The sequence below is a fragment of the Neolamprologus multifasciatus genome, chromosome 18 (genome assembly GCF_963576455.1).
Source record: "Neolamprologus multifasciatus chromosome 18, fNeoMul1.2, whole genome shotgun sequence".
Lineage (NCBI taxonomy): Eukaryota > Metazoa > Chordata > Actinopteri > Cichliformes > Cichlidae > Neolamprologus > Neolamprologus multifasciatus.
This window is the reverse complement of record NC_140456.1, coordinates 12,154,151-12,168,062: the sequence shown is the minus strand read 5'-3', so window position 1 is coordinate 12,168,062 and position 13,912 is coordinate 12,154,151. Positions and strand designations below refer to the sequence as shown.

The following is a 13,912-nucleotide window of genomic DNA, read 5'->3' as shown; positions in this document are numbered from 1 at the left end:
CACAGGACTTAGTGGAATACTACCAACAGCACTCTCTAAAGGAGGGTTTCAGCAGTCTCGACACCACTCTACAGCACCCCTACAGGGAACAGCCCAATGGAAACGTGCCCACGGCCATTACCAAGGTCGGGAGTGGTAAGTCTGCTTTGCAAACATTCAGGTTCCTTTCCTGATGGTATCTGTATGACAGGCTGAAAAGCTCCAAGTTCAGATCAGAGCTTTATCCAGTTGTAGCTGAAAGATATTCTGAGCGTTTGTTTTGACCTGTTTGGAGGACCAGAGGGTCAGACTTTTGCTACAACAGACAAGGTCAGATAAAGCAAGGCGAGTAGTATTTTTTTTTTTCCCTGGGAAGTTTAGACCTGTCTTTATGATGGATATAGTCAGTGGTCTATATTTCCCATGCCATCTCATAGACACAATAAAACACTCTAAACCCCAAAACCATTTGCTGGAATCAGTTTCTCACCTACTACACAGTTTCTTACATTACAGTCAAGTCAGTGTACTATACACTCTTGCTTTATATATAAATAAAAACATGTTGACAAAGCAGTTGTTTCATTATCAGACACTTAAGTGTCTAAGTCTTCTCATGTCATTTAAGTCTTCTCATGTCATTTAAGATTTAACTGCCTGATCGGTGTATTTAATAGTAATAATAATAATAAACTTTATTTATAAAGCACACTTAAAAACAAAGGGTATGCCTAGGTGCTTAACAAGTAAGATAGAGAATAGGAGGAGGATAATAGAAATAGGACCAAAGCAAGTGCTAAGTATGCCAGCAGGTAGTTGTCACTGATACATAGGAAAGCAACAGGTACAGAGCAAACAAGAATTTAAATGAGCATAAAAGTGCATAATATAAAATCATAAAAGAAATATTAACTAGAGGGAAAGGCAAGATTGAATAAGTGGGTTTTTAGTCGTGATTTGAACAGTGCAATGGAATCAGATGCGCGGAGGTCGAGAGGAAGGGTATTCCACAGTACCGGGGCAGCCAGAGCAAACACACGGTCACCCCGGGACTCCAGCCGAGATCTGGGTTGGGTCAGAAGTAGTTGAGTGGCAGATCTGAGTGTTCTAGCAGGAGTATGTGGTTTGAGAAGTTCACTAAGATAACTTGGTGCTAATTTATTAATAGTTTTGAATGTAAGGAGTAATATTTTAAATTGAATACGGTACTTTATGGGCAGCCAATGCAAGCTAGCTAGAACAGGAGTAATATGGCAAAATTTCCTGGTACCAGTCAAGAGGCGGGCTGCTGCATTTTGGAGTGTTTGCAGTCTAAGAAGAAGAGAAGAGGGAAGACCGTAGTACAAAGAGTTACAATAATCCAACCTGGAGGTCACAAAAGCGTGAATAAGCTTCTCCAGGTCCTCATGTGGAACATAATGCCTAGCCTTAGAGATAAGGCGCAGTTGGTGGAAGCTAGATCTCACTACAGCAGACACTTGCTTATTGAGTTTGAGCGAGCTATCCAGCAGTACACCCAAGTTACTGACATAGTCACAGGAAGAGCTAGCAAAGGAACCCAGGGCAGCACAGAGTTGGGCACGAGAGATTTTACTGTTGAACACCACAATCTCAGTCTTCTTATCATTCAAAACAAGAGAATTACTCAGGAACCATTCTTTGACCTCCCGCATGCATTCTTGAAAGTAGTGCAGGGACACAGCAAGGTCGTCAGTAAGTTCAAAATAGATCTGTATGTCGTCGCATAACAGTGGAAGGCGATATTGTATTTTTTAAAGATTACATAATGGCATGCCTGATCGGTGTACATTAGTACACCGATCAGGCATGCCATTATGACCACCTGCCTAATATTGTATTGGTCCACCTTTTGCTGCCAAAACAGCCCTGACCCATTGACGTATCGACTTCACTAGACCCCTCAAGGTGTGTTGTCGTATGTAGCACCAAGATGCTGCATTGCACACAACAAACTGCATTGCACTTTGTATTCTGACACCTTTCTATAAAAACCAGCATGAACTTTTTCGATTACATGTTCAGTAAGCCTGTTAGGGTCCGCTTGGGTCCCATTGACGTAAATTTCGTCATCAGACAGTGAGCACGAGGGTCCATGTGACCGTCGGTGTGCCTGCCTGCTTTTTGTGACTGCACAGACTACTCCGTAGAGAATTTACATTATAGTACAACAACTACACATGTGCCCCAGGTGGCGGACTTCAAAGAAGTAGTCAGCAGTTGGGTCTCCAGCTGTCCTTGTCTGTATCAGCGGTGGTGTATAATCTAGGTTTTAAATGAAGAATATAAAAAACATGACTTCATTAATTGATTCTGTTCTAATTATTTGTTCAGTTTGTCTTCAGTGAAGAAGGAAGCATACACTAGAAGTAGAAAGTAGAAAATAGAAGTAGAAAATGTGGATAGACATTTGGAGGAAGCCCGGAGACGGAGAATAACAGCAGCAGAAGGCGAGAACAGGCGAGACAGAGAATGCAGTGCAAAAGATGATACGTTGTATTAACATGCATTCGGATACGTAATCTGGATAATGATGATGATTTACGCTGGCTATTAATAGCTGTTCTTGTTATGTTTATTTTACCCTCATTGTAAATGACTCACAGCTATAGATGACTAATTTGGAAAAAAACATTAAAATCCATTGATTTTGTGACATTCATGGCCACCTGAGATCTGATAAAACAGACCACCTATATGTGATCTACTTCTATTCTAATTGTTATTTATTCTGTGTGCATTTGTGTGTCAAGTTAATCTGTGTATGTTTTCATCCTATACATCTTACTGCGTCTTAATAGATGCAAAGAGTACAAAGGGATGTGGAGTCAGAGAGATAGGAGAGGAAAACACAAAAGAGAGTCGGAGACAGCGAGTGAGAGAAATATAAAAGAGCCTCTGCAGCTCACTAGGCTTGGGAAAGCGAGGTCCCAGTTAGAGCCCAGTGCCCGAGGCAAGCACCAGGAGCCTGCTACTCCAAACGTCACACTCCGCACTCTGCTCAGCTCTGAGATGGCTTCACAATTTTCCTGACAGGACATGACATTTTACTTGGGCTTGCCGTGAAAAAAAAAAAACCTGTGACAGCCGCCTGCTGACACACACCTGGGGGATACCCCTGGTCCAACCGAGAGACCGTGACTGTTTCCGCAAAAGTGGGAAAAGTTTGCAAATATGATCTGATGTAAAAGAGCAGGAAGCAGCTGGAGGTAAACTGTCTTAAGTTAAAGAAAGGTGTATGTGTAAACAACCATAGCTGCCGCAAGAGTGGCAGAGGCAAGCAACTGAACACAGGAACAAAGTCAAAGTTAGCCCTTTGTGTCTTTTCGGATGTAAAATTCTGCTACATCCTTGTCCCTCTCACTCCTTTGTCAGCATCGGTCTCCTAGCGCATCAAGCTTCAAAGCAGCTCTGCAAGAGGCATGTTTGTGCATTGCTGCCATTCACTGCACCGCTGTCTCTGAAAAACTCTTGACAGACCTGCTGCTGCCTCATTGCATTCTGGGATAGATTATTATTGCCTTAAGTCGTCCACCCCCATAGACAGACTTAGAGTGGGCACCGTATTCTCTGTCTGGTAAACAGCCTCTGTGGAAAGACAGATGTCATGCCAAAACAACAACAATCTCAAAACAGACACCTCATAGCAAAGAAAATAGAATGCAAGGCTGAGTAAACAATCACAAGATGCAGAACTACTGTAAAGCCATCAAAACTCTGGAGTAATTTGCTTGAAAAAACCCCAGCTAGAATTTTTAATTAAGTCTGACTGAGTGCATTTCCCTGTGTGTGTGTGTGAAAGCTTGAGTTGGGAACTAATTAGCAATGCAATGATCTTGTGTTGTCTGTCAGGATGATCATTTTGTAGTTAAGTCTAACTTTTACTGGGACGCCGGAGTCTGTTATCTTATATCAATATCATTAAAATTGATATATAATGTCCTGAAAATATTTATGACAGAATTATTGAAAGAATTTTAAGATACTCAACTTGTGCATTCACCTGAAAACATCTAATACATCAGCCCTGCAATACATTTTCACAAGGTTTCTAGTATTCAGTTGTTGTAGCTTTGTGGTCATTTCTCTGGCCCACATTGATATAAATAGCACATTTTAAATAATAGAAACTTTTATTTCACCCTGTGCACGTTCCATGCACATATGTTCTTGTGCAAAAGAATCAAAAATATTTTCATGTAAAGTATAAATACTCATGCTATGTTAGTATGTTAATAGTTGTGCAAACTCTGGTCAGACACTTGACGTATGTTGGTCTCCGCCTGTACGGTACAAAGAGAAGGCATGAAACCATACTGATGTGCTGACAGGAGTTGTTTTCTGAGCATGAGGGTCTGCTGGCTCAGGTGAGATTTCATATGGGAGCAGGAGCTCTTAGCTTTGCAGTGTGGATTCCCAGACGCTGGCTTGTCACAGCACCGTGCTTCTGCTCAGACGTATACTTACACACAAGCTGCCACTGCTTTTTTAGTCTGAAGCTGAAAATTTTGCTATTGCTGATTTTTATGCAGTGTAACCAGCACAAAGTTGAAGAAAGCCACACTATGTAGCCAAAAGTTTACACCCGAGACTTATCATTCAGCATAGTAAACCAAAAATGATGGACGTTAATAGGCAAAGGGATTCTTTACAGAAATTCCTACAACAAGTAGATCCATCTGTATACCCAAATAGTCTTTAGTATTCAGACCAGCAGTCCTGCTCATACCATCTCCAAATTAAGTGTCTCCCATCAATTTTTCATTTTCACTGGGTTAGGTCCTTTGGTGAAAAACGTATTATCATTCATTTTATCCTGCTATATTAGTATGCTAAAGCAAACTAAATTATATATTCTGATTATTTTTGTTGAAGTTTTTCTCTTTTAGGATTGGACGACAATTAGAGAAGAAGTGGTAACCAAATAAAGGACTTCATACAGCATTTTGTGAAATATCTTGTAACGTCTTTATATGGCTGTGGTGGTTTTGGCAGTTCTGCATTGGACTGCCACACTGTAGTGCTCCTGTCTCCACATTTTTATCCTGAATTAGGAATAATACTTTCTCAGACTTGTTTCTGCTATGTCAAAAGCATACAATTGTCTTAAATATTGGTCCATTGCCTACCACTGACATTTTGCTGAATTGGTACTGAGGCATAAAAAGCAACATATAAGTGTTTTAAAAAAAAAAGTCATATCTATACTGACTTTCAGGCATCAAAACGTATTATAGGCTCACTCACTTAACCCACCGTACTGCGGTTTGTGCTGTGTAAGATTTTGTGCATGTGCCCGGGGCAGTAACAATTTGTCTGATGGTTTCACTGTTTTGCCCTCCTCTCTCACTGCGTATCCCCAACCTTATTTGCTTTTTTGCTTGTACTTTGACTTTGACAACTTTTACTCTTTCTCTCTCCTTTACCCTCACACAAACACGCTCTCTTTCTGTCAAACTTGTGTTTACTTTGCTTATGTTCTCTCTTTGCTCCCACTACGGCCTGAACCCCCTCCCATCACTCGCTTCGTTTCTCTGTAGTTTCTCCTGGCGGCTGCAGCTTTGTTCCTCCCTCCTCCTCGCCTTTCTGGTCAGGTACAGGTACAGCTTTTCTACTCTCTCTGAATTCCCCCCGCTGTATGTCCACATTTCCACGTTTCTAAAGATGACCTGTCTTGTTTTCTTGTCTCTTTTAAATAATGCATTTTTTTTCCCTTGGTAATTACACAGAGTGTATAAGTCACCCCTTTGGGGAAAAACCCTCACATCAGTCTTCTGGAAATTAAATATCACAGATGTTATGAATTTCTGCCGGCTATGATATCTCCCATTTGGTCAAGATAACTGCAGAAATGTCAGCAAACCACTGGCAAAGAGCTGCAAAGCCACCATTGCTGGCATTTACATTTTACTACATCCAACAATAACACTATCAATTCAGCTAATTAAAAAGATGACATGCACTTTTGTTTGTATGGTTTCACTTAATGAACTGTGACAAATATGTTACACAATAAAACAGTTAATTGAGCTTTAGTATCCATTAAAAGTTGTGACTTTAAGGCCAACAGTGGTGATTACTCTTGAAATAATGAGTAAGGGCTCCCGAGTCAGAATAACTGGAGGTTTTTCACATTTTCGTGTTTCCAGCAAGACACGAATGCAAAAATTATAGTTTATTAAGAATATTTAAGAATTAAATGATCTCTCTCTGTGCTTCCTTTAAGCATGCGTGTGTGTGGAAGTGAGCACCTGAGTTGTTGTGATGTGGGTTAACTTTGGATGTCTGTGTGCATGAGAGGATAGATGTATTCCTTTCGTCCAGCATATCTGCACAGTCGTGTCATCTGTGTTTTCACAGATAAGGTAAACAAACCTATGCACAGCCGTGTTCACGTGTGATATGAGCCCTGACCTGCATGCGTAGGAACAAACTTGGATAACCTGATAAGTGCTGGATGCATCGCTTGAATTCACCTTTAACTTTTAATAAGATGATCACATGACCATGATAACCCAAGTTCTCTCATCCCGGCTGCGTGCTTGGACACACCAAGCTGAGCTGTCGGATACATTTCTCCTCTCTCACCCGTAAACCTTAAGCATTATCTCATTTCTGTCTCTGCGGTTTTGCTTTTACATGAATCAAACCCATGAGTCAAGGCTTTTTAGAATCGCTGCCTTATCATTCTCACAAAATGACATAGTCAGTTTACTACGATTAATACCTGTGAGGAATATGTTTTGTACTAAAAAAAAGAAAAAATCAATGAACCATAATAATTTTATAGCCATGTATAAGAAAGCTAGATAAACTGAATTTAGTTTGGCTCAAGTTCTCTCTTGATCCTTGTTAGTTTTCTTACAGTAAGTGAGCATGAAAGTTTAATCTCACCCTGAAAACAGCAGTACATCTGTAAACTTTGTCTTTAAATATTAAATTCAGCTTACATTTTTGTATGGAGTGTAACTCTGATCTGTAAGTGTGATATTTCTTGCTGGATCAGTGTCAGCAGATGTTTTCACAGTGTCTAAGATAAGGTGAAATTTTGTAAATGGGTCCAAAAGTAATATAAGATCTCTCTCTGTTTCAGTCTTTTCTCCTAGAGTGGTGGGTTATGCAATTGCACGCTACGACTTCTGCTCCAGAGACACACGGGAGCTTTCTCTGCAACAGGGAGACGTTATCACTATCTACACCAAGATGCCCAATGGGTGGTGGAAGGGAGTAGTCGGTGGCAGGGTATGTCTTTGACAAACTTGCTCTTTGCAGCTGGCAGGATTTTTTGCTCGTTTCAAAGTGGGACAACAAATAAATATTTCACAAATATTTTGTATTAAAAATGAAATTTAAAAGGGTGAATGAGTAAATGTCTGTGTTTGGCGGGGAGCTTGTGAGTGAGCATGTCATGAAGGGTGAACCACTTCATCCATAGTTAAATGGAAAAAAGCTCCTTAGTTTTAATGGGACATGTCACATTGGCACAACAAAACGTCCGTCAGTTAATTTTTTTTTTTTTTTTTTACCAGGTTTGTTTAGCCAAAGTATCAGTTGTTACGCAATTCGATGCACAACGACTCGCCACTAAATTTGCTCACATCTGAGTATGGCACTGCTTGTGAACACACTTCTCCAACCCTGCCATGCAGGCACAGTGTCACAGTTACCACTCATCCTAGAGTTAACAATGAATTATCTCTTGTACTCGCCTCCAAATTGTCAGAATTATTGACCCATCCTGATCAAAACTACATATGACAGTCTGTACATTGTGACAGGAGAAGAATTCTTCACAAGATCAGCAGAGGTCTGGTTGAGTTTGAAATGCTGATCTAGATGCTACTTTTCTCTTCTTAGGTGGGATGGTTTCCCTCTACTTATGTGGAGGAAGAGGACTGACTTCGCTTGTTGGAACGTGTATTCAGCACCCATTCAGGCTGAAACCCTCCAGTGAACGCCATGCTGCTCTGCCACTGTCTGGGCCCACAGTCATATCTCTCTTTGATAAAAATCCAGAGACTTGGACACAAGAGGAGGTGGCAGTGCCCTTAAAAACCTTCTCCTGTCCTCTGACAGACTCTCACACAGAAATGTCAAATCACAGATTCCAGGAGCGTCATGCCATATCTTACCCCTACGCAGTCCTGTCTGCCCCCGCGGCCCAGTGGGAAGTACATGTGCTGTGCCTAGATAACCCTCCCCCTTCCCGTCCTCTCCCACTCAACTTCTCTTATTATTGATTACTCCTTCATCTGGTATGAGTCTTGCCTTTCGTTGTTGTCATGTTTCGAGGTCAGCAAGGCTCAATCATCTAGCTGGACCACAGATCCTGCTGATAGTGCCCTGCTCAGGTACCAAATTAAAGTGAAAGTGTTGATGTTTTTGACTCTTCCTGGAACACTATAGCCCTCCTGGCTTTGTCGACATTTGCATTCAGTTTCCTTTAATCTTGTTTTTTGCATTCCTAACTGCGTGGACACAAACCTTTGATAAAACTGTAACTGCCAAACTTTGAATTTGACCCTAATTTTAAAAAGGGGTGGAACATGGAAAAAAAAGGATGGAACCATGATGGACTGATTTGTCAGTGGACCTGTGGACACTGAAGTGATGCACATCTGCAGAGAAACAGCTGATTATGTGGCCATAGGACGCCACTGATAAAGCTACATCTCCCAAATTAGATTCCTGTCCTTTTAAATACTGTTTTATTTAAATAATCACCTCAACTTTAAGTGCAGCCTTCAATAAACATTGAGTTGATGAAAATCATTAAAAATGTGTTTAGCCTGAAAAGCTATAGTTTGACATTTTGAGAAATGTACTTATTTGCTCCCTTGGCAAAATTAGATGAGAAGGTTAATACCAGTCTGAATTTAGTCTGTTTAATATAAAGTTTGGAACAGTCATTGGCATAAAGGCTCACTTATTGAGAGGTTAGAATTCATTTGTTCAATTTGTAATAAAGCAAAACTGTAAAACATTCAATGTGCAGTTTTACTTGTATATGTGTTGGACTTTCTTGTCAGTGGGGACTTTTTTATGTCTCTGTGGGTTGTCTGGCAAACCCATAGTGATGACGAGTGATGTTAGAGAACTTAAGAGGGGCTGGTAGGTGGGTATGGAAATCTCCATAGCAAGTTGGGTTACTGAAGCCAGTCTTTATGCTAAGCTAAGCTAACCTCCTTGTGGCTGCAGGTTCATATTTAGTGGAAAGACACAAGAGTTATCAGTCCTCTGTTACACTCACCAAGAAACTCTATAAGCATTTCCCAAAATATCAACCTATTCCAGCCGTGGTTATTTCTGGCCTACAAGACTACAAATGAATATGGCAACTTGTCACAGTGAGAAAGGTGGTTTCACAGTGTTCCCATTTAATGACACTAGAGCAAATATAATGCCCAGTTCTCATACATTTTTAGACATCAAAGAGAAAAAGTGTATGCTTAAAAGGAATTACAAAGCCAAATAAATTTTAAAAGCACATGTGTGGCGTGGATAGGTCTATACTTGAGCTCCTTGATCTTTTGATCATTTACTGTGGAAACCAGAGAGCCCTTTTGCATTCCACGGATTTTGTGTTTACCTCAACTCTCTCTCTCTTTTTTTTTTTTTTTTGGTTTCAGTATGAATGATTCAAGGGTGATGTAACTGCTGTTCACTGTAGAGCAAGGTAGCACAAGGGCGTTAAGCGATGCTGTTTTCCTTCAAACATTAATACCCCACTAACCATGTGTTTGACATAAATATTTAATAAAAGCACGCTCTTTGAATTGCACTTTTAAAATGGGATAGGCTATTATTCCCTCTTCGGACAAATGTTACATTGCAGGAACAAAGGCTCTGCGAGGTTGCATCACAAATCACAGCTGTGTCTGATATGGTTTTTGGAGGCGCAGTGGAGAACAGGCAGTGCTCAAATAATGTCCAAACAAACAGAACAGGGAAGACGACTGAAAACCGTTATGATGTAGGAACATGTAGATGTAGAACAGTATTTTTTTTTCTTTGCCACACTGAAATTTGGCACAAGATAGTGCCACTTTCAGCAAATTTGCATTGTACAGGCTAAAATTTGCAACATATTTCCTCTCTTGGAAATTATATTTGTTGATCCTATGTCCTAAATTAGTTATAACTTGAGCGCAATGGCTCAATTAAAGTAAAAGAATGTGACTGCAGGATTTCCAGTATCTGCAAATGCAAGGATTTTTTTGTACACTTGTCACATGCATGTATTTGTCGTAACCATATAGTATGTGTAAAAAAATAGATATAGCCAGTATGATGTCACACAGTGTTTTTGACCCTGCATTTCGAAGTCTTTTTAGCATTTTGTCTTGCTAAAGTTATTAAACATGGGAGTCTGCCAGGATTGATGGGCTTCTGCAGGCACCCCAAAGTGGGCATTAGAATAATTGCCTAGGAGGTGGATTATAGATTAATTATTATATAATTATTATAGAGAAAACAGTCATAGGACTGTGGGACTGATAGGTCAGCATTACAGAAAAATGTCCTACTGAGTAAATAATGATAGCAAACCAAAACCTAAATAAATAATAAATAAATAAAATAAGAAAGTCTTTGTTAGAATTACCAAAAACAGGGGTGCCTATAATAGCATTTCACTGCTGAACTAAGCTGTAGACACTACACACTACTATACTTCGCAGCTCTTATGTGTCATGTTAGTCAGAGATGGTAACAACTGCATCAAAATGCCATCTAAAAGAAACAGTTTCACAACATCAACAGAAAGGTCTTTATTGATGTGCAGATGGGCACATCAGGGAGTCTCGAGGGACTGCTGGTACAGAGATGACATGGTTCACATTATTGTTTCCACCTTGTATTCACTGACTTCAAAAGTCAGAATTTGCTACAATTAGCTAAATTTATGTATTTTAAGCAAACAGATTAAGCAAATGCTCCAGTTAATCCCTTGTGATCCTGATGACACTGCATCTAGTGAGATGCTGCTCTTTTATCTATAGGTGTGTTAATTTTACTGGTTTCTGTGTATTTTAATGCCGTGATGTAGTAAGCTAGTTCTCTTAATTACTGAATGTGCATTTCCTGCTGTTTTATACAGTCTGATCATATATTACCATAGATGAAATTCTCTATCAAATATAACAATGGATTGATTTACACACTGGAGCCTCACAGTATCAGTATTTGTGTAATGTAAACACTCCCTCAGGCTTTCTTTCCCCCCACTGCTCTGCAGCCACTCTAATGACCAAACCCAGCAGAGGGAGGGTTCTGCTCAGCTAACAGTAACCCTCCCATCACAAAAGAGGCAGAAAAAATGGCTCCCCTAATACTCTTCCTCTCCTTAATCTCTCTGTTCTTGTCTTAGCCAAGGAGATGAAAGGCGACAACAGAGAAGTTGGACACCAGTCAGAGAGAGAGAGAGAGAGAGAGAGAAATAGATGTACAAGCCTGCATGGAGTATGGTGAGATAAAGAACAGGTAGAAACACGATAGCGTGTATGGATATGAGAGAGGGACAAAGGCAGAAAGAGAAAGCAAAGGAGGCCCTGCATCATCTTCATCTGTTGGGATGATCTTCTTAACCCCAGTCTTCACCTGTCAGTCCCTCTGGATCTCTATATGGGGCTAAAAGGGAGTTTAGCAAAAGCTGAAACTGCAAATACAGTGAGCTCTCACTTCCCCTCAAAGGGGCTCGGCTCTCTGAGAGAGTTTAACAGTATGATTTACATTCAACTGATGACTTCTGACCATGAAACCTCTTACAAACTAAAACTGCAGCAAATGTTTTTCTTCACTGAGGCAAGGTGCATATAAAATGTCTCACAAGAGAAAAGGGAATGCTTGAAAAAGTTATCAGATCTTATGAGAAAACCCAAACCTGACCCTGAATTGGATAAGTGAACGGAAATGGATGGGTAGGGGTGCAGCATGATGGCACAGTGGTTAGCGCTGTTGCGTCATAGCAAGAAGGGTTTAAATCTGCCGGCTGGGGTCGTACAGCTGGCCTTTATATGTAGAGCTTGTGTGAGTTCACTCTGTGTACTCTGGCTTCGGTCCAAAGACATGCAATGGGTTCAGTTAACTGCCAGTTCTAAACTGGCTGTAGATATAAATGTGAGAGTGAATCTCTCCCTGTGTTAGCCCTGTCCAGGGTGTGCCCCGCCCTTCACCCCATAGCAGCTGGAACAGGCTCCAGCAACCTCCCACAACCCTGAATTGGAAAAAGCGGAAGAAAATGGGCGGATGAATTGAATTGTTATAACATGACATATATGATCTGATGGCAGCTCCACCTCATACATGCAAAACATTCTGATTAAAATCTGAAAATAATGTGTTATTCTTCTTTTTAGTGCTCTAACTGGGATTTTATGGGGAAGCTGCCCTCATAAGAAAAAACAAAAAACTGTATTGATTGTTCATTTAGAAACATGAGCAAACATGAATGGTAGTTTTGCTTAATTCATTAATTTATATGCTAGATGAATAACTTAAGAAAAATAACTCAATTTGACCACAGTGCTTTTGTTTTTTGGAAGTCCTTACAGTTACTTGGCCCACTAAGAGAAAGGCCCTGAGTCACATGACCTATTCGAAAACCCTAGGGAAATGATCAATTCTGTGCCTACAAGAGAGTAGAAGAAGTATGAGCGGTTGACTTTAACGCTTCAAAAATGTCATTATGAGGAAAGGTATCGAGGAAAGAAGAAATTGTACAGAAGACTTAGTGAGTATCTGTGACAAAGTCGAAAATGCTCATTAATTCTTTTTGCTGTAGTCACACGCAGTGATTGCTAAGTATGCCATAGGCCACCATTGCTGAATGGTCTGTCGACTGAGACGAGTTAATCAGTAAAACAAGAGAAGAAGAGAAGGTAAGAACACAGCCACCCTCCTCCCTGCTCGCCTGTATGGTGTTGCTAAGTCTCCATGAGGACTCTATCAGTGCTACCCAGCAATTAAGATCTCACAGATCAAAGCAGTCTAAATGAGCTAATCCTCAGAGAACCGCTGCTCTCTGTCTGTCTCTCTCTCCGTGTCTCCCTCACCCCAGTTACTTCCTCTTGACTCATGGGCTCCATGTGCTGACTGCGCTTTGATGCTTGACAGCGGTGGGTCTTCTAAATGTAAAATGGTGAATAAATGTGTATTAATGGGTAACGCTTTCATATCCTTAATGTCAATTTGCACAGGCTGGGGAGCATGTTTTCAAAGCTCTTAAGACATAATTGACGATCACGAATCTGTAGCCGCTGTATCTGATGTCCACATGCAGTGCACAAAACCTCTGAGGACCGCATCGGCAGGAAGAGATTTAATACAATGTTTGATAACAGGCAGTATTATAATGTCCAGGCCTGCATTAAAACGAATGATGCAACAAGCCCCTTCTGAGTGTGGCGAGTTGGACGCAGCAGTGGCGTGAAAGCGAGTGACAGCTTTGAGGTCAATAGTTGTTCACAGGAGCGTGACGCTGGTAGCTGCTTAGCAGGTCGGTCATTATCATAGGAAAAGCAGAGCATCTGCCTGTGACTCCCGGGGACAGGTTTAACGAGGTGGTGGTGCTTGTCATGGGGGCTTGCTTTGGCAGGGTCTGTCTGTCTCTAACCCCACCTGCTCACCCCTCCACCCCCCTTCATGTCTACCTCTTCTCCTCCAACCCTTTCCTTCAGGTCTGCCAAATGGGGGTGTTCATGTTTACAGCTGCCTCCTCCATCAGGGAACCATTGTTTCATGGCAGCCTTTTGTGATGAAGGTTTCGGTCTTCCCGCTATTATTTCTTCCCACTTGATTCCCTTTTTTGTTTTTTTTGTCCCCCTTGTTTGCATCTAAGCTGTCTATCTTCATGTTACTTCGGTCTTTGCCACTCTGTTTTTGTCATTCTCTGTTTATATTCTTCTGCTTGTTTGAC

General features: G+C 40.9%; 1 protein-coding gene across 3 annotated transcripts in view; it reads left to right on the top strand.

The window, feature by feature from the left end:
* The window catches only part of LOC146497438 (guanine nucleotide exchange factor VAV3-like), a 64,130-nt gene extending 50,269 nt beyond the window's left edge, over nt 1–13,861 (top strand). Inside the window, exons 25-28 of one of the 3 annotated variants that reach the window (XM_085140506.1) lie at nt 6–135; nt 5,538–5,591; nt 7,091–7,239; nt 7,855–13,861. In XM_085140506.1, the coding sequence (XP_084996632.1) occupies nt 6–135; nt 5,538–5,591; nt 7,091–7,239; nt 7,855–7,896 (375 nt within the window). In that variant the 3' untranslated portion in view covers nt 7,897–13,861. The remainder of the gene's footprint in view (nt 1–5; nt 136–5,537; nt 5,592–7,090; nt 7,240–7,854) is intronic. The other 2 variants (XM_085140505.1, XM_085140507.1) reach the window with 2 other exon arrangements.
* The last annotated feature ends 51 nt before the right edge of the window (nt 13,862–13,912 follow it).